Source organism: Phlebotomus papatasi, chromosome 2 (assembly GCF_024763615.1).
Source record: "Phlebotomus papatasi isolate M1 chromosome 2, Ppap_2.1, whole genome shotgun sequence".
Classification (NCBI taxonomy): domain Eukaryota; kingdom Metazoa; phylum Arthropoda; class Insecta; order Diptera; family Psychodidae; genus Phlebotomus; species Phlebotomus papatasi.
In genome coordinates this window covers 54,406,550-54,427,780 of record NC_077223.1, presented here as the reverse complement: position 1 = coordinate 54,427,780, position 21,231 = coordinate 54,406,550, and the positions used below count along the sequence as shown (strand labels likewise).

Here is a 21,231-nt window from a genome sequence, read left to right as displayed (position 1 = left end):
GAATTTCGATGAATTTTGACGCTATCGCAGCGCCACCTGTGGTGAATTTTTGAACTTCCATCTGAAAGTGCTCATCGAGACGAAACCAAAAACCCAAAATTTAGGTCAATATGTTAATGAGAACCGGAGATAGAGGCCGGTCAATATTTGAACTTTGACCCCTTATAGCTTGGGTTATGGATCGATTTAAGTTTTTTTTTTGTTTGATAGGTATAATCAAGGGCTACAACATACTAAAATTTCAGCCCGATTGCATAAAGGAATTTTGAATTATGTAACTTAGAAAATTGAAAAATCTTCTTTTTAAAAATAGCGCCCCTAGCGGTGGTTTTACGAACTTGTGATGTTAGAAGGGGAAGTGACATTTCATAAGAGCTTTCCAAAAAGCCCTTACGTTTTAAATTCTGATAATTAGAACCGGAGTTATGGCCATTTTAAGAAATTTTTTTTGGACCCTTATAGCTAGGGTCAGGGGGGCGTGGGGACCTTAAGTTTGGTATTGATGGAAATTCCTAAGGCCCAGCTATAACATACTAAAATTTCAGCCCGATCGATGCCATAGAGGCGGAGCCATTGAGAAAACAGGAAAAGGAGGGTATTCAAAATGTCGGAAGGAGGGGTGGGGGGTGGGCGGTCAATGCACCAAGTTGCAATTTTCATACGATATATAACACTTGCCGAAAACTGCAAGTCGATATATCTTTTAGTTTAGGAGCTATTAAGCTCCAAAGAGCGGCCGGACGGACGGACGGACGGACGGACGGACGGACGGACGGACGGACGGACGGACGGGAACGGTTTTTAGCCATCCATATATTCGTGATCAGGAAGTGTCAAAACACATTCTGGCAAAGTTTGGGGCCGATCGGAGGACATGAGATTTTGTTAGGATTATAGTAGGTGAGATTGTTAAGAATCTCACCTAATATAGACATAGCTTTGGTGCCCTATATAGCTATGGCTTTGGTCCTTGCCCTTCGGGAATTCTTCCAATATCTTTTTCACGTCATATCGTTTGTCGAAGTTACATTTTTGTTATTCTTTTGTATTGTATAATCTCTAGAGTACGTAAAATCTAAACGTTCATGGAAATTCGAAGAACAAAAAAGGTGGCCGAAATTGCAAGCTGGCCGGAATTTGGCACACTTACCCTATGTCTATTTTACTCCTTCACTCTCCTCTTCTCTCGAACATTAGGGGAGACCGGGGTAGATTAGACAGCAAATGAAATTTTTCATTGCGTATAATTTGTAAGAAAACTGTTTGCAACTGGCTGATAAATATTTCAATGAGAAAGGGATGTGATTTCCTCGAATAAGTAGTGCTTTCTTCAATATTCCTTCTACGGTAGGGTATCCCACTGTCAAATACCATGCGTGGCTAATTCTGTCCCGGTCTCCCCTACAACGAATTCAAATTTTAGATTAATCCAATGTAGACTCCAAAAGAGTGGAAAAAAGGTTAAATGCAACGTTTGAAAAAGAAAAGAATGTGTGTTTTGATTTCATAAAATTTTCCTGAACAAAATAATTTCTCGAAGCATTAAAAATCGACATTGCTGTTCAAAAATAAATCAAAAATATGTTTCAAGAACACAAAAACCGTCATAATCTACAGGTAAATTTTACATGTTGCACTTTTTACTATTCCAATCTACAATTGTTAGAAAAAACCAAGATAGAGGGTTTTTTGAAGAAAAATAATTAGATTACTGATAGTAAGTAGGTACATAAATATTTTTTAGCATATGGATCTACACACCTAATATACGAAAAAAATAATTATTATCTCTGTTTTATAAAGAATTTTAAATATAATTGAAATTTAACATTAAATTGAAATTTACAATATTTCTTACGTTAATTCGCTCAAGTTACTTATTTTTGTACTGAATTTATGTAACTAAGTATTTCTTTAATATTTTTTCCAGTCCCGCCCAAATTGTAAAAGTGTTAATTGCATTAGCTGTCTTTTGCACTTTTGGATTGCAATTCTACGTGTGCCTGGAGATTGGTTGGGATGCTATCAAGGCTAATTTCCCCAATCGGCCTACTCTAGCCAATTACACAATGCGAACTATTATGGTGATGTCTGCTGTGCTTCTGGCTGTAGCTGTTCCCACTATCTCACCCTTCATCGGCCTTATTGGAGCGTTTTGCTTCTCCGTGCTGGGCTTGCTGTGCCCCGTCTTCATTGAGATGGTGACTTACTGGGATGAGGGTTTTGGACCATGCAACTGGATCATCTGGAAGAATGTGGTAGTGTGCGCTTTTGGCGTGATGGCGCTCATCTTTGGCTCTCGAAGCGCCATCCTGGAAATCATCAAGCTCTACACGGACGATCCGGAGTCACCTCTTATGACTGCCGTTAATGCCACAGCTATTTAGCACTAAGACTACCCTCTCTCTGTGGCTACAATTGACTCGTATTATTTTCTTTATTATACTGAGTAACGGCAGTGCCGTCGCGAGATTCTTCCACAGAGAACAATGACAACGTGTATTTTTCACAGTAATAAAGATGCTATAATTACGCTAGAAAGTCTCTAAAATATAATAAGAAATATTCTGTGCTTTTGCTTTCGTTGATCTGCATCAAGGTCGCGGCCGATTTCATCGGTGTTTCCTGAATACTTATATGAAACCGCACTTGACTCATGGAGTGGAGGCTTTACCTAGCCTTACCTCCCCGGAAACATACTGAAGCTCAACCAAATGTGGGTTTGTGCCTTGGATGAAAAAAGTGTTGAAGCTGAAAATTCATATATTGTGTGTCTCTACTAAAAACTCTGAGAAAAATTAAAATAATTTTTTTTTTAACATTTTCTTCAAATTAAAATTAGCATGGGCCAATCCATCTCAAGACGACCATAGGGGTACCCTTCATGGTCTTAGATGTTTCTGAATTTTACATATGTTAAAGTACACGATAAAATAATATACCCCTATTTTTTTTTCGTCTGAAAAAAATTCCTGGCCGGAGATACATGGCGTCAAAGATGGCGCCTCGCGCTTCATTCCTCAATTGCGATTTTTAGCAAATATTTTAAAATGCTCTATTTCGGGAACGGGTTGAGATTTCTTCTTACTCTTTTTTTATTTGAAAGATAATTTTATACTCTTTAAAACGATATACTTGATTTTGCATTATCTGCTTAAGTTTTTTTGTAACGGTATTTTAAAAAATTTTTGAAAAAATTTAAAAATTAATTTTTCTCAAAAACCCCATTCTCAAAAATTTTGATTTTTTTACTGTTGATCAGTAACATTGAGTACTACATTCCCTGAAAAGGCGAGCTTCCACTTTTGCACTTACTTTTCTTTAAAAATATTTGAAAAATTAGCATATTTTCAAAATTAAAAATAACCAGTTAAACTCAAAATTTTGAGTTCAACTTTTCAGGGAATATAGTACTCCACAATACTTATAAACATCCAAAAAATCAAAATTTTTCGAAATCAAGTTTTTGAAAAAAATTTTTTTTTGAGTTTTAAATAAAAATGTCTTTTAAGCAAGTTTTTTGAGTTTTAAATAAAAATGTCTTTTTAAGCAAGTGGTCTGCCTTTGAATGCGGCAGCCTTTGAATATTGTAATTTTTTCATTTTTCTTTAAAGCATAAATTCTTTTCTATTAACTATTAGATAGCTATTCATAATCCTCACAAGTCATCAAAAAATGTAGACCCTAGCTCTTATTTTCTAGGTGCTAGGGCAAAAAAACGAAACTGAGCTCTAAACTGTAATTTTGATGTTCCACAATTCATGTGTTTTTTCATAATTAAAATAATTTTTCGAACAAATCTTCTATTGTGAATCATAGAAGGTTATTCTTGGATGGTATTTCTCCAAATACATTTTGATTCAGATGAGACAAATTTTGTGGGTGATAAAAGTTTGCAAATATTGCTCTGCGGCAGCCTTTAAATCTTAATGTTGTGTGCCTTTGAATCCTCTCTTTCCATACATTGAAACATCTGACAGCTTCCTGTCCGGGATCAGAATAGAACTCCTACTTTTGTCTGACGAATGTCATACAAATACTTATAACATGCTATCTTGCTCCGGCCAGGATGTTTCAAACTGACTATTGTCAACTTCAAAGGCGTTTTCTTACAAATTTTCAAGTGAAAAACAGTGCTTCAGAAAAATGTAAAAAATCTTGTTGTATAATGACTTTTGACTATAGTGGTGGTTTTATTGAGTGCATTAGGGTTCATGCTAATCAATTATGGGCCGTTTAATGTTACAGCCCTAATATTCTCAGTGAAAAATTAAGATTCAAAGGCTGCCCAAACACATTCAAAGGCAGACCATGCAGGCTGCCTTTGAATATATCGACATAACATTTTCAAGTTCCTCACCAGGAAAAACTGAGGACTTGCGAGTCCTGAATGGGGTAAGCATAGAAGCTTAATGAACAAGAAAAGTGACACTCACAAAAGTAGTGAAAAGTAACACTCATGTTGTAGTTTACTCTGAAAAAAATCTCAAATTTTGAACATCATTTTTCGTTCAAAGGCAGACCACTTTCCCCTAAGTAAGAAAACTTTAAGGATCTACGAATAGCAAAGGCAACACCACCTCCTCCCTTGTCCAGTCTATCATTACGTATGATTTTAAAATCTGAATCTGTAAAAGAATCTGATGATTTTAGCCATGTTTCAGTAACAATTGCCAAATCAACAGAATTTTCTTTTATATATGCAAAGAATTCTTCTTTTTTTATTTTTAATACTTCTTGCATTCCAAAATATGACTTTAAAATCATTAATCATCATGATTATATAAAAATTCGAAAGAAAGCTTCAAGATTGTATCAAATTGTTCCTTTTTGTTAGAACACTTTGCGAGTTCATAAATGACTTTGGTAGTTAAATTTATAATTTCGCTTACGGAAAAAAGCTCCTGATTATTCTTATAAGAAATTTTCTGCTGATTCTGCAGCAACAAGGAACTGGCATTGCTTCCGTCATTCAGTCTTTGGTGTTCTGTAAGATGATCAGCAACAAGAATATGTTGATTTTCAATATTCACGTGTGGAACAGGAACCGTACGGTCACTTTGACTAAGGTGCATCTTCTTAACCTGATCAGAAGATGGACGTTTATTTTGTTCATGATATGGTGTTGAAATAACAATAGGGAGAACCGACGTTGGTTTTTTATTCTTAATGGATAATCCGGTAGTCGTCGGGTGGGAGAAAATTCAGTCCAGAATAAAAATCTTTTCTTCCCAAAGCTTTCGATGCTCTACGCACCTTCTTCAGTGGCTGTAGAGGTTTTTATTCTTTCATTAACGTTTTTTCAATTTACAAAAAATTTTCTTACACTCACTCGAAAATGTCTAGGTTCTTCTGGGACTTCGTCTTCGTTGGAGATGGGAATGATGTCTTATTTGGGTCTATGGGATACTGGGTTACACACATTTGAGACTTCACAACGATAATTTTTAACAATTTTTAAATAAATTAAAATTTTTCTTCACAATAAACACTTTCCTTTCTTTGGCGGTTGGTTTTGGCTTTCTTTTGTGTGAGAAAAACTGGAGTAGTTGTCCCCTCTCCCTCTCATGATACTGGATTTTCGTTTTGGCGGTTTGGACGGGTTTGGATTTTAAACTAGTTTCCTAATCATTCATTGAGATTGCATGCCATCGTTTCCTCCATATCATCGAGCAATGCTGCATATGCCGCACTGATGCTCGCACGCACATTCAGATCTTTTGTTTACTATCTGGCGGATTTTCTTCTTGATCCAAAGTGCTTCTAATGTTATTCTTTTTCCTGAATGTTGATGTGAGTCTATGATTTTTACGGAGTCAAAGTCAAATTGGTGTCCCGTGCTGGCTGTGTGTGCACACAGTGATGTAGCCTGCTCATTCTTTATCGGAGGGCGGCAATCTCTTTTATGTTGCTGGAGTCTCTTTTTGAGGTATTGGTGAGTAGTGCCTACATAGCTCCTGTCACAACTTGAGCATGGGATCTCATACACTACATCACTCTTCAACTCCACAGGTGTCTTGTCTTTCATTTTGGAGAAGAATCTTCGGTTTTGGGTGATCATTTTCATTGCGATCTTCCCTCCACCTGCATCTCTCACACAGGATATCACCTTCTCCGAGATCCCTCTCAGGTACATCATCACATGATACCTGGGTGGTTCAGCAAGTTCCATCCTCACTTCTCTGACTCGTTGTGGATTCCGACTTCCCTGTATCACCGCCCTGATGACATGCTGTGGAAAATCATTCTTCCTCAACACCGATGTGATCATAGGTTCTGGATTCTCGCCTGGTTTTGTTGTGACGTTCCTGACTCTCCTCGCAAAGTTTCCTGCCATAGTCATCACCGTATTGGTTGGATGCCCACAAATCACATCAAAAACAAAAATTCACAAATCACATCAATCCACAGGGTTGAATTGACGGACACACTGAGAATGTACAGCAGGCTAATCAAGAAGGCGGCAAGCATGGAAGCAAGGAGGATCTTCCTCATTCAATGTCGAAGACAGGGAATTTTTCCAAGACACATAACAGATAATCTGGAGTGTGTTAAAAATCTGGTTGTTGCGGATTCTCCTTTTAATGATCGGGCAACCAGATTGATGGATTCATTTAAGGCCAAGATTTTAAAGTTAGAGTTTGGGATTACGCATTGGAGATTGAGAAGGATGCAGGGAAGGCTGAGAGACATGGAGAGAGCAATGCAGCGGGAACTGCCGGGCCGACAGTTTAATGAGTTTCTGGAGCGCCAGGAGATAATATATATTGCAATACTGAATGAGAGCTCATCTAGAACTGAGAGAAAGTTTGTTGGTTTGCGAGCGGAGGCGGGATCACGGCATATTGGTGAGCACCCGGGGTTCTTGGTGAATATCAATGACGTGGAGATCCCAGAAAATGCTAGAAGGCTACTTGCACTGGGGCCAAAATTTTCATTGCCCACGGCCAAGGTACCAATATTACATGCAATTGCAGATATTGAGGAAATTGCCTCGGCGGTGAATGATGAGGAAGAAAGAAGCATACTCAGGGCAAGATTAACAAATATCCTCCAAAATGGTTTGAAACGTCCCAACAATTTTACACCGATCGAGAGAATGGTACACCAGTGGAGTAGGGATACAAGCGCATTTCTAAGAGAAGAAGGAGAAAATATTGTTATTATAAATAGTGATAAAGGAAATAAAACAGTAGTTATGCGGAGGGTGGATTATCACGAAAAGATGAAAACACTGGTTAGTGATGAAAACACATATGAATTGACCACAAGAGGTCCCACCTCAAAGATTCAGACACAAAACAATGAATGGGCAAGACGTATATTGGAAAAAGGACAAATAGACTTAGGACTGAAAATGAAGATAACAACATACAATTCGGTTGCCCCACGGATATACGGATTACCAAAAATCCACAAACCGGAGGTTCCCTTGAGACCGGTGGTTTTATTTATAGGCAGTCCAACATACAAACTGGCCAGATTCGTAGCAGATCAGTTATCCCCGCTCGCGCAATGTATATACAATATCAAAAATTCTGAGGAGATCGCCACATTAATGAACAGACACAAATTACCAGAGGATTATATACTGGTGAGTCTTGATGTGGTGTCTCTCTTTACGAATGTTCCGATCGACCTGGCCCTGGAGGAGATTGAGAGGCGGTTTGCAGAGCTGGAAAGACACACGACTCTCGAGAAGGACACATTGATAGGGATAACAAGGTTTTGCTTAACAAGTGGCAATTTTACATATGAGCAAAATACATACTTACAAAAAGAGGGGGTTGCAATGGGCTCCCCTATCAACCCGATTATAGCCGATATTGTGATGCAGAGAGCATTGAATGTGATTCTGGAGGATTGTCCACTGAGGATCGGTCTTGTGAGAAAATATGTGGATGACCTCCTCATCACCATCCATGCTGAGGATGTGGAGAGAACTCTGGGAGTATTAATTTAATGGATTCCATGAGAAAATCCAATTTACCCTGGAAAGAGAATCCGATGGTGTCCTCCCGTATTTAGACTTGGCCCTACACAGAATGCCAGACAACACCGTAACATCAGTGTGGTATTCAAAACCGATTGCATCTCAGAGGATGCTCAATTACAATAGTGGGCATCCAACCAATACGGTGATGACTATGGCAGGAAACTTTGCGAGCAGAGTCAGGAACGTCACAACAAAACCAGGCGAGAATCCAGAACCTATGATCACATCGGTGTTGAGGAAGAATGATTTTCCACAGCATGTCATCAGGGCGGTGATACAGGGAAGTCGGAATCCACAACGAGTCAGAGAAGTGAGGATGGAACTTGCTGAACCACCCAGGTATCATGTGATGATGTACCTGAGAGGGATCTCGGAGAAGGTGATATCCTGTGTGAGAGATGCAGGTGGAGGGAAGATCGCAATGAAAATGATCACCCAAAACCGAAGATTCTTCTCCAAAATGAAAGACAAGACACCTGTGGAGTTGAAGACTGATGTAGTGTATGAGATCCCATGCTCAAGTTGTGACAGGAGCTATGTAGGCACTACTCACCAATACCTCAAAAAGAGACTCCAGCAACATAAAAGAGATTGCCGCCCTCCGATAAAGAATGAGCAGGCTACATCACTGTGTGCACACATAGCCAGCACGGGACACCAATTTGACTTTGACTCCGTAAAAATCATAGACTCACATCAACATTCAGGAAAAAGAATAACATTAGAAGCACTTTGGATCAAGAAGAAAATCCGCCAGATAGTAAACAAAAGATCTGAATGTGCGTGCGAGCATCAGTGCGGCATATGCAGCATTGCTCGATGATATGGAGGAAACGATGGCATGCAATCTCAATGAATGATTAGGAAACTAGTTTAAAATCCAAACCCGTCCAAACCGCCAAAACGAAAATTCAGTATCATGAGAGGGAGAGGGGACAACTACTCCAGTTTTTCTCACACAAAAGAAAGCCAAAACCAACCGCCAAAGAAAGGAAAGTGTTTATTGTGAAGAAAAATTTTAATTTATTTAAAAATTGTTAAAAATTATCGTTGTGAAGTTTCAAATGTGTGTAACCCAGTATCCCATAGACCCAAATAAGACATCATTCCCATCTCCAACGAAGACGAAGTCCCAGAAGAACCTAGACATTTTCGAGTGAGTGTAAGAAAATTTTTTGTAAATTGAAAAAACGTTAATGAAAGAATAAAAACCTCTACAGCCACTGAAGAAGGTGCGTAGAGCATCGAAAGCTTTGGGAAGAAAAGATTTTTATTCTGGACTGAATTTTCTCCCACCCGACGACTACCGGATTATCCATTAAGGTGTTGAAATATCTGCTTCATCTCTCAGTCTTCTTTGAAAAGCCCTTAAATGATCCTGAGCAGGAGTCCGCAGCAAGGGAAATTCACGTGTAGATCTGATAGCAGGTGGTGGAGCAGTATCACGACGAGGAAAACTGCGTGATGATCCTCGGTTTGATTGCATTTTGTCCCTGATTTGTAGATACTCCTCCCTCTTAGGACAATCAAGTGATCGAGCATCATGGAACCCTCCACAATTACAGCATTTGAGGTCTACATCTTGGTCCATTTTAGGACATTTTTCAGTACTGTGATTTCCTGAACAAAGGGCACAAGATTCGTCCCGGAAACAAAATCGCTGCATATGCCCGAAAAGTAGACATTTTGAGCATTGCAGGATTTTCACTGAAGCATTAATATTCTCATTTTTGATGAAAATATTCCACTTGATGCAGACATTGTTGATCACATGAATTTGATTGAGATCCTTGAGAGTGGTGCCCTTCTTGAAGAACGTAATATAATTCATGTGGTCTGTGTAACGAGCTTTTTTCAAATTCATCGGTTTAATGTCCACCGGGAACAATTTTTCTTCAATCAAGTACTTTTTCAAGTCATCCACAGGCATGTTGTATAAGCCGCTGAGGACAAATTTCGTCAATTTATCAGCTGAGAGCTGATGGCAAAAAAATTTTTAATTTGCTCTTTTTGCAAAGCCTCTTTAACAGAGTCAAAAAAATCTGGTTTGTCCAGTTGGAGTTTGATGCCAATAGACATGAATTTGAGCTCGTACTTATCAATTCCGAGAGATTTCACAATAGCCGATATACGATCTCTCGATGCATTTGTGATTATTAACGGTGCAACTTTTTTGTACTCACTCTCTTTTTTCCCTCCTTTGTCTTTGATGGCCCAGGGATGTTTCTTCCAGATTGATGCTCAGTATTATCGGGAGCATTATGCAATGCTGCAAATTGGTTGCTAGTCTGCACAGAATATTCTATGAGTAGTAAGGTCCCCACAGACTCCTGTTTTGTGGGCGTGGCTTTCCATCGAGCATGAGACTGTTTGTTGACACCCATCGATAACTCTGGTGGGTGTGCTACCTGTAGGCCGGTTCTCCCGCACCTCGCTCCTCCTCTTCTACATTTTGGTTAATAATTTTAACTGAATATGTCCGCAGAATGCTGTTTATAAATGATTTTCATTGGCTGGGCCCGCAGAGACCTGTTTTGTGGGCGTGGCCTCCTGAGTACTCTTTTGGTGGAATTGAATTTCATTGGCTGGGCCCGCAGAGACCTGTTTTGTGGGCGTAGCTTCCCGAGTACTATTTTTGGGGAAATGATTTTCATTGGCTGGGCCCGCAGAGACCTGTTTTGTAGGCGGGGCTTCTTGACTACTCTTTTTGGGAAATGAATTTCATTGGTTAAATCCGCAGAGTACTATTTATGTTTGTTTTATTGGATGTCGCGTAGAATACTGTTGTTTGATTATTAACCGTTTTTTGCTGCTGAGCTCACTTTTTTTATTGTCATTTTGAATATTTCAATTAACGGAAATCACTTTGGTGGACTCTTTTTCATGTTTTTTTTCTCCCTATAAAATTTGTATGAGAAAAGATTTGTCATGCATGGGAATTGAACCCCGGACCTTTCAATTGTCACCGAAGTACGTTATCTATTATGCCATTCGTGGCATGACAGAAGATTTGTCAGAGGCAAGAGGGAGATATTAGGGTCAGAAGTGGTGTACAGCTGAAAATGAAGTGTTTGGAAATCTTTGGAAGTGGGAGTGTCCGAAAATAAAGCCTTCTCTGTTTAATTCCGAATTTTACAAACTATACTCTACTTTTAGCTCAGATTTTAAATTCGAGCTTCAGGATATTCGAATAAGTTTGTTGACATTTTAGAAGTTCCGTTGATACTAAAATGGAGTAAATAGCGCTAAAATTTATCATAGCTTAATTTGTGTTATAACTTCTCCAAGAAATATTCAGTTGATGTTTATAAATTTATTCATAATATTTATTAAAACGTGTATACGATAAATTTTGACCATTGAAAAATGGCTTTCAAAAATGTACAAAAATAGTTTTAGAAAGATAATTTTATTAGGATTTTTCTGGAATTTTGGTTTTTTTTTTTTAGACCAATGGCTTCTCGCCAAATTCTCGCAACTTCTTCTTAATTTCCCTTCATTTAGGAGTTGAAAAACCCGTTTCCACGGTATCGGATGGCTTTCTTAAAGTTCCTCGCAAAATTCGGCCAGTTTTAGGCTGTCTGGCCCTTCTTCCTGAGGATTTGTCTTCAAAATTTCCCAGTGTTTCTCAATTTTCCCGATTGCAGGACGGGTTAAACATCTTTCTCGTAGCTTAGAATTCTTTAGAAAGATGATCGTTGAGTTTCTGTGATCTTGTTTTGTAAACTTTCTTCTGTCAGAATCCTACCCGCGTACCAAAAGGAACTATTTAAGGATCTTGGAGCTTAGAAAGGGGGTCAGGGACGAGATATTAACCTACCACCCATTCCCCTCTTTCAACCAGATCCTCCCTCTGGTTTGCATGCGCGCACGTCCTTCCTGGTCCGAGTCTAGTCACTAACTAACTCTCTCTCTCTCTTCCGTCTCTTAATTAATACTCTCGCTCTATTAGCGATCGTCGCTAAAGTCCAGGGGTGTCAAACCCTAATCGCGTATGCGTGCAAGAGGGAGGAAAGTGGTCATGCCATGATGTTGTCCCATCATAACACACAGGGGTAGGCCATCTCCATGGATGATAAGGTGACATCAAAGGATGTCAAATGGTCAAATGCCCGCCGGGTTTGGCAGTCGGCAAGTCTGGGGCTTACAGTTTTAGCACTTTAATGCTTTTTGTCGGTTATCAAACCATTCCTCTTCTTGATTTTATATGACCAGGCTTCAACGTATTCCTATCTTTTTGCCAAGATATCACACGGAAAGATTGAGTTGTTTCTCGAAAACCTCAAGCACTTTCTTTTACATTCCCTTGTCCTGAATCCCAGGCTTTTGGCCACTTTCTTCTGGCTTCTGAGCAACAGTCTCGAGAGATCCTTGAACCGAATTATAATCTGCCGAACAGTAGAGTGTCTCCTTTTCCGATTAATTTTGCGATTTCAGCATAACTTGCATTTAGATTTTTAAGATTATTGTCAACTATTAGTATTTGCATGCGCCAATTCCGGACAGGAGTACAGGATTTGCCGGATTATGTGCTATATTTAAACGGGTATGAAGTCTTTAGGATTAACGGCAAAGAAGTAAGAACGTGGTGATGCATGGGGTTTTGAGAGTAACCTTAAAAACATGTCGCTGATCCGACCGCTACATTGTCTATTTTTCAGAGTTACTCAATTAACTTTTTCAAATGTGATAAGAAACTTTTAGCCGATTGATCAACTTTTGGAAAACAATTATTTTTGATACGGTAAGAAAAATTTTAAAAAGTATTTTTTTATCATTGTTTCCACCTAATATTTCGAATATAACTTTGTCAATAAATTTATTTAACCTTTTTAAGTTTTGATCTCTTTTTAATAATCTTTTCCTGAATTTTGTTAAGAATATTTTTGGCTTTATTCTTTTTCTTTGATCTGGACCTCACTAAGAATGATGAGGGAATAGAAGATCATGTCCGTGAACTCGTATATATACCTTCTCCAGTCATAGTTTTGAATTTTTTAATAGCTTTTTGCCTTAAATCATCTCGAGCTTCTCTACCCCGCTCCAGAAGAATATCTTTAAGGGGTTTTGCACCAATATCTGTTAATATTTCAGCTCCAGTGTTTCAATGCAGACAATCCTCTAATAAAAAGTGGTTTAAGAAATCGAATTAGGCCTCCGAGAACTGAACCCAATCCTCGACCTCTTTGTACACCATAGAAATCAGGAACATAAACATTTCCAATTTCTCCACGGCCAATTTGTCTCATATAATATGAAGTGTATACGTTAACCATCTTTGAGATAGTGAAGAGATCAATAATAACAGGTGTATTTATATGTTTTCATGACATTATTTATTTCTCTTAAAATGAAGTACTAACATTGTTAGTGTTGAGCTTCCTTGAAAATTGTAGGGTTTTCCATTTTGTGATGTAATTAAAATTTCAATCGTATCAAAATCATTTTTTTCTACAGGAAAATATTGAATTCGCTCAAATGATTTATAAACTTCATTGTTCTGAATTAAAAGTGGTCCTCAGGCATCTTGCAAAAGTATTGCTCACAATTTGAGGCCGAATTATATCAGTGTACACAAACATTAAGTCCCTGGTGTGGCTTGTTGTGAATGCTGATGGATGCAAAACTGATGAAACAAAATCATCCCTCTTCACATCATGTATGATTGGAGGTAATTTTGAATGTTCTAAAATTTTTAAAAGTTCATCTTTGTTGCGTGCAGATTGTGGAACAGATGCAAATATTGTTTTCATAAGATCATCAATTGATTCATAATTATCTCTGTACAGTGGAATATCAAACATTGTACCATTCAAATATATGGTGATTGTGGTTAAAGGTTCAGACACCTCATCAAGAGATTGTTTTACAATTATATCACCTGGCTCGCATTGTTGTTTTGGTCTCAGAAGAACTGCGAGTTTGGCATTTCCACTATTTCCACTCATCTCCTCGTGCGCAGTGTCATATGTACACTTTGTGCATTCCTCAATAAGTTGCTCGAGTTTCATTTCAATGTTGAATATCTCGAAAGAAGAGCCCACAGTGGGATTGTCCATTGCTGAATTATGATTATAAGCATTTTTCACCAAGTAGAGAAGACTTCTTAGAGGTGTTTGTGGTGTGTAAATGGGAATTGTTATCGGTTTTCTCACTCCCTGATTATTTATTATGGTGATGGTTCTTGGCTTTACGTACCCATTTATAGCTATGTAATACAATTTTGAAGTTGGAATACAACGTAGAAATTGTATTACATCGTAGAAGTTGGAATACATCGTAGAAATTGTATTACATCTTTGAAGTTGGAATATCATCATCATCATCAATCATCATCATCATTTCAACCACTTATCACTATTGGGGGCGGGGAAGTTGGAATACAACGTAAAAATTGTATTACAATTTTGAAGTTGGAATACAACTTTCAAAATATCATGTCAGTGGACTCCCTATCTCCTCTCTAGGAAATCCCAGATTTTTTGGGATTTTCTTGCATATTATGCCCAAAACTCTTCAGGTACCTTCTGTGGTCAGAGGATTCCTGGAGCTTCCTCCAGGAAATTCCAGATCTTTTGGGATTTTCTTGCATATTATGCCCAAGACTCTTCAGATACGTTCTGTGGTTAGAGGATTCCTGTAGCTTCCTCCAGGAAATCCCAGATCTTCTGGGATTTTCTTGCATATTATGCCCAAGACTCTTCAGATACCTTCTGTGGTCAGAGGATTCCTGGAGCTTCCTGCAGGAAATCCCAGATCTTCTGGGATTTTCTTGTTTATTACGCCCAAGACTCTTCAGATACCTTCTGTGGTCAGAGGATTCCTGGAGCTTCCTCCAGGAAATCCCAGATCTTCTTTCCCAGATGCATTTATTTTATGCATTTCTCTTCCAATTTTCCTCATTTCCAAGTGAAATTTTGCACATCTCAAGTTTGAAGGAGGCTCTAAATAGATGTAAAGTTTGAGGTCCCTATCTCTCATAGTTTCCGAGATAATCGACTTTAAATATTTTCTAACACTTGTATGCATTTCTCTTCCAATTTTCCTCATTTCCAAGTGAAATTTTGCACATCTCAAGCCTGAAGGAGGCTCTAAACAGATGTAAAGTTTAAGGTCCCTATCTCTCATAGTTTCCGAGATAATCGACTTGAAAGATTTTCTGACACTTGTATGCATTTCTCTTCCAATTTTCCTCATTTCCAAGTGAAATTTTGCACATCTCAAGCTTGAAGGAGGCTCTAAACAGATGTAAAGTTTAAGGCCCCCTCTCTCATAGTTACCGAGATAATCGAATTTAAATATTTTCTGACACTTGTATGCATTTCTCATCAATTTGTATCGTTAATTAAAATAATACTAAGATTATATCGGAAACTATAAGAGATAGGGACCTTAAACTTTACATCTGTTTAGAGCCTCCTTCAAGCTTGAGATGTGCAAAATTTCACTTGGAAATGAGGAAAATTGGGCGAGAAATGCATACAAGTGTTAGAAAATCTTTAAAGTCGATTATCTCGGAAACTATGAGAGATAGGGACCTCAAACTTTACATCTATTTAGAGCCTCCTTCAAGCTTGAGATGTGCAAAATTTCACTTGGAAATGAGGAAAATTGGAAGAGAAATGCATACAAGTGTCAGAAAATCTTTAAAGTCGATTATCTCGGAAACTATGAGAGATAGGGACCTCAAACTTTACATCTGTTTAGAGCCTCCTTCAAGCTTGAGATGTGCAAAATTTCACTTGGAAATGAGGAAAATTGGAAGAGAAATGCATAAAATAAATGCATCTGGGAAAGAAGATCTGGGATTTCCTGGAGGAAGCTCCAGGAATCCTCTGACCACAGAAAGTATCTGAAGAGTCTTGGGTGTAATATACAAGAAAATCCCAAAAGATCTGGGATTTCCTGTAGGAAGCTCCAGGAATCCTCTGACCACAGAACGTATCTGAAGAGTCTTGGGCATAATATGCAAGAAAATCCCAAAATATCTGGGATTTCTGGAGGAAGCTCCAGGAATCCTCTGACCACAGAAGGTATCTGAAGAGTCTTGGGCATAATACGCAAGAAAATCCCAAAAGATCTGGAATTTCCTGGAGGAAGCTCCAGGAATCCTCTGACCACAGAAGGTATCTGAAGAGTCTTGGGCATAATATACAAGAAAATCCCAGAAGATCTGGGAATCCCAGATCCTCTGGGATTTCCTAGAGAGGAGATAGGGAGTCCACTGACATGATATTTTGAAAGTTGTATTCCAACTTCAAAATTGTAATACAATTTTTACGTTGTATTCCAACTTCCCCGCCCCCAATAGTGATAAGTGGTTGAAATGATGATGATGATTGATGATGATGATGATGATATTCCAACTTCAAAGATGTAATACAATTTCTACGATGTATTCCAACTTCTACGATGTAATACAATTTCTACGTTGTATTCCAAGTTCAAAATTATATTACATATAGCTATAAATGGGCCCTAAATGATATTTCAGCGAGCCCAACAACCCATTCACCGGGTAAGAATATTTTTGTAGGTAATTTGGTATAAAAATTTGCCAATGTGTTATGAGGAAAATATTTCTGTGAGGAATTGCTCAACAGAGTCAAGTAAAAATCATTTTTCATGTCGCTCGATGCCATATTGATTTAAAAGGGACAGATAATCCTAACCGGCTTATGTAGGCGAGATTCTTAACGTGAGCTAACTCGGAGTGCATGCAAATTCGATTTAGAGCTGAAGTTGGGAGACGCCATTCAGTTATCTTGAATCAAATTCGTGAAATTATACAAATTTTGTATTTAAACCAAAATATCAAGGATTTGGATGAACTGACAGAAAAATGTTATATGGGTGAAATGTAGACCAGAATGTTCTCTATAATTTTGCCGTAGAACTTGAACTCATCGATTACTCAGAAGCCAAGATAAGCGAGGTTTTTTGTTTCTTAACTCGTTTTTTCATCCAGAGTGCCCCAAGTAGTCATTTGTTGAACTTCAACTATTTCAAAGAATTGTTGTATTTTGTGGGACTTTCCATTTAAAACCCTATTTTAAGTGACTTGGTGGAGTAGAGGCAGTCAAATTGGCATCTGAGTGATTTCAAAGCGTTATTATGGGAAAAATCATTTTTTTCACACTTAACTCTTTCGCTTCCATAGGGTCATATATGACCCGGGGAAAAAAGTTTCTTTTTGGCTATTTACATTAATTGAAATCTAACTGGAGTCTTGAGAAAATGAGCCAAGAATCTTACATCCTTCTATTATGATGTCGTGCACGAACAGATAGATTTCAATTAATGTAAATACCCAAAAAAAACTTTTTTCCCCGAGTCATGACATTACCCTATGGACGCGAAAGAGTTAAACGGCAAAATCGGAGTGATAGCGTAGTCTGAGCGGAAAATGATGTATAGACGAAATGTAGAGACAAATGTGTTCTACAATTGTGTCGAAGTAATCATCAAAATCGGTTCAGCGACAGTCGAGATAATTGAGGTTATGTGATATTGAAATTGGTTTTTCGACTGTGGCGCCCCTGGTGTTGGTCCCACGAAGTTCAAATATTTTAGAAAGTTGTAGTATTTGGTGAGATCTTTCGTTTAAGCCCTCATTCATCAAAATCGGTCACATAGAACCGGAGATATGATTTTTTGAATTTTCTGAACTTTGACCCCTCATATCTCCGGTTCTGTTTTAACCACAGCGCACTTACGCACCATTTTGGAAACGTCCTAGACTGGACTACAACATACAAAAATTTCATTAACTTGCACAATGCCGTTTTTGAGAAAAGTGACTTTGAATTTCGATGAATTTTGACGTTATCACAGCGCCACCTGTGGTGACTTTTTGAACTTCCATCTGAAAGTGCTCATCGAGACGAAACCAAAAAGGTAAAATTTAGGTCGCTATGTTAGTTAGAACCGGAGATAGAGGCCGGTCAATGTTCGAACTTTGACCCCTTATAGCTCGGGTCAGGGGTTTTAGATCGACTTAAGGTTTTTTTTGTTTGATAGGTATAATCAACGGCTACAACATACTAAAATTTCAGCCCGATGCACAATGGAATTTTTGAGTTATTTAACTTATAAGATTTAAAAATTTTCTTTTTAATAATAGCGCCCCTAGCGGTGATTTTATGGACTTGCGATGTTAGAAGGGGAGGTGGCATTTCACGAGAGCTTTCCAAAAAGCCCTCACTTTTTAAATTCTGATAATTAGTACCGGAGTTATGGCCATTTGAGGAAATTTTTTTTTGGACCCTTATAGCTCGGGTCAGGGGGGTCGGGGGACCTTAAGTTTGGTATTGATGGAAAGCTCTAAGGCCCAGCTATAACATACTAAAATTTGAGTCCGCTGAATGCCATAGGGGCGGAGCTATTGAGAAAACAAAAAAAAGGGGGGTCTTCAAAATGGCGGAAGGAGGGGTGGGGGGTGGGGGGTCAATGCACCAAGTTGCAATTTTCACCCGATATATAACCTTTGCCGAAAACCGCAAGTCGATATCTTTTTTAGTTTAGGAGCTATTAAGCTCCAAAGAGCGGCCGGCCGGCCGACCGGCCGCTCTTTGGAGCTTAATAGCTCCTAAACTAAAAAAGATATCGACTTGCGGTTTTCGGCAAAGGTTATATATCGGGTGAAAATTGCAACTTGGTGCATAGACCCCCCACCCCCCACCCCTCCTTCCGCCATTTTGAATACCCCCCTTTTTTTGTTTTCTCAATAGCTCCGTCCCTATGGCATCGAGCGGGCTCAAATTTTAGTATGTTATAGCTGGGCCTTAGAGCTTTCTATCAATACTAAACTTAAGGTCCCCCGACCCCCCCTGACCCGAGCTATAAGGGTCCAAAAAAAATTTCTTAAAATGGCCATAACTCCGGTTCTAATTATCAGAATTTAAAAAGTGAGGGCTTTTTGGAAAGCTCTCGTGAAATGCCACTTCCCCTTCTAACATCGCAAGTTCATAAAACCACCGCTAGGGGCGCTTTTTTTTAAAAGAAAATTTTTAAATCTTAAAAGTTAAATAACTCAAAAATTCCATTGTGTATCGGACTGAAAATTTAGTATGTTGTAGCTGTTGATTATACCTATCAAACAAAAAAAACCTTAAGTCGATCTAAAACCCCTGACCCGAGCTATAAGGGGTCAAAGTTCGAACATTGACCGGCCTCTATCTCCGGTTCTAATTAACATAGCGGCCTAAATTTTACCTTTTTGGTTTCGTCTCGATGAGCACTTTCAGATGGAAGTTCAAAAAGTCACCACAGGTGGCGATGTGATAGCGTCAAAATTCATCGAAATTCAAACTCATTTTTCTCAAAAACGGCATTGTGCAAGTTAATGAAATTTTAGTATGTTGTAGTCCAGTCTAGGACGTTTCCAAAATGGTGCGTATGTGCGCTGTGGTTTCAATAGAACCGGAGATATGAGGGGTCAAAGTTCACGAAATTCAAAAAATCATATCTCCGGTTCTATGTGACCGATTTTGATGAATGAGGGCTTAAACGAAAGATCTCACCAAATGCTACAACTTTCTAAAATATTTGAACTTCGTGGGACCAACACCAGGGGCGCCACAGTCGAAAAACCAATTTCAATATCACATAACCTCAATTATCTCGACATGTGCTTAACCGATTTTGATGATTACTTCAACATAATTGTAGAGCACATTTGTCTCTACATTTCGTCCATACATCATTTTCCGCTCAGACTACGCTATCACTCCGATTTTGCCGTTTAAGTGTGAAAAAATTGATTTTTCCAATAATAACGCTTTGAAATCACTCAGATGCCAATTTGACTGCCTCTACTCCACCGAGACACTTAAAATAGGGGTTTAAATGGAAAGTCCCGCAAAATACAACAATTCTTTGATTTAGTTGAAGTTCAATAAATGAACACTTGGGGCACTCTGGATGAAAAAACGAGTTAAGAAACAAAAAACCTCGCTTATCTTGGCTTCTGAGTAGACGATGAGTTCAAGTTCTACGGCAAAATTATAGAGAACATTCTGGTCTACATTTCACCCATATAACACTTTTCTGTCAGTTCATCCAAATCCTTGACATTTTGGTTCAAATACAAAACTTGTATAATTTCACGAATTTGATTCAAGATAACTGAATGGCGTCTCCCTACTTCAGCATCAAATCGAATTTGCATGCACTCCGAGTTAGCTCACGTTAAGAATCTCACCTACATAAGCCGGTTAGGATTATCTGTCCCTTTTTGTAGTCACGCAAAATGTATATGGGGAAGGGTTTTTTATCAATAATTTTATCTACGTGAAATTTTTCGACTGTCCAATGTTGCTGAAAACCTCTGTCAAATGATGGTTTAGATTTTGCAACTCTCACCAAATCATCAACTTGAAGGTTATTGACATTCTTTGAATACTCTGATAAAAAATCCAAATATCTTTTATTTAAATTTGCAACATCATCATCTGTTACATCGTTAGGTGTCATTCCTATAGTTCTATGATGAAATTTATTATAGACAAAAATCAATTGATTCAGAACATCGATATATCTCTCTGTCTTCTTATGTGTAAAATATCTAAACATTTTCTGTTTAAACGTTCTGTTGAATCTTTCCACGACGGCACATTTAATTGATGGGTTATAAGAAAAATTTTGCTGAATATTTTTGCTTTTTAGGTAACTTTTGAAAATTGAGTTTTTAAATTCTTTCCCATGGTCAGACTGTACTTTTTCAGGAATTTTCCCACTCTTTTTAATAATATCGGCAAATGCTTTAGTAACCTCTTCTGCAGATTTATTCTTAAGTGGGCGCACATGCAAATTTGGAAAATACATCAATCACGGTTAGAATGAAAGAGTAATTGTCATTATGCTTTTTATACTGTCTCATATCAACCCAATCAATTTCCCATAACTCATCAATATTTGTAACTATATATTTATTTTTCGGATAATTCTTTATTACAGGATGATGCAAAGTATACACATCTTGTTTTTGCAAATTTGTTATGTCTTTTTTGCTGACAATATTTTTCAAATTTTCAAACAGTTTCTGTGGTCTGGCATACAAGTTTTTACTGTTTAAATTCAAATATTCCTCATCTAAGGTACTGGAGTCCATGATAATTTCTTTTGCACAGGAAAATTGATTTAAGATTGACCAGAGCCTTGTGGCATCTTCCTTATATAGCTTCGAGTCCGTTTCGGCGAACGTGGTGTAATTTTTCTGGCCCTCTTTGGTTTAG

General features: G+C 38.1%; 2 protein-coding genes across 5 annotated transcripts in view; both read left to right on the top strand.

Annotated features, from left to right (window-relative positions):
- LOC129801692 (proton-coupled amino acid transporter-like protein pathetic) overlaps nt 1–2,541 on the top strand; it is a 124,682-nt gene extending 122,141 nt beyond the window's left edge. For all 4 annotated transcript variants that reach the window (XM_055846973.1, XM_055846971.1, XM_055846972.1 and 1 more), the window contains one exon: nt 1,931–2,541. In XM_055846973.1, coding sequence (XP_055702948.1) covers nt 1,931–2,387 — 457 coding nt within the window. In that variant the 3' untranslated portion in view covers nt 2,388–2,541. The remainder of the gene's footprint in view (nt 1–1,930) is intronic.
- LOC129801718 (rhodanese domain-containing protein CG4456) overlaps nt 1–21,231 on the top strand; it is an 887,636-nt gene that overhangs the window by 22,362 nt on the left and 844,043 nt on the right. The gene's annotated exons all lie outside the window — the stretch shown is intronic.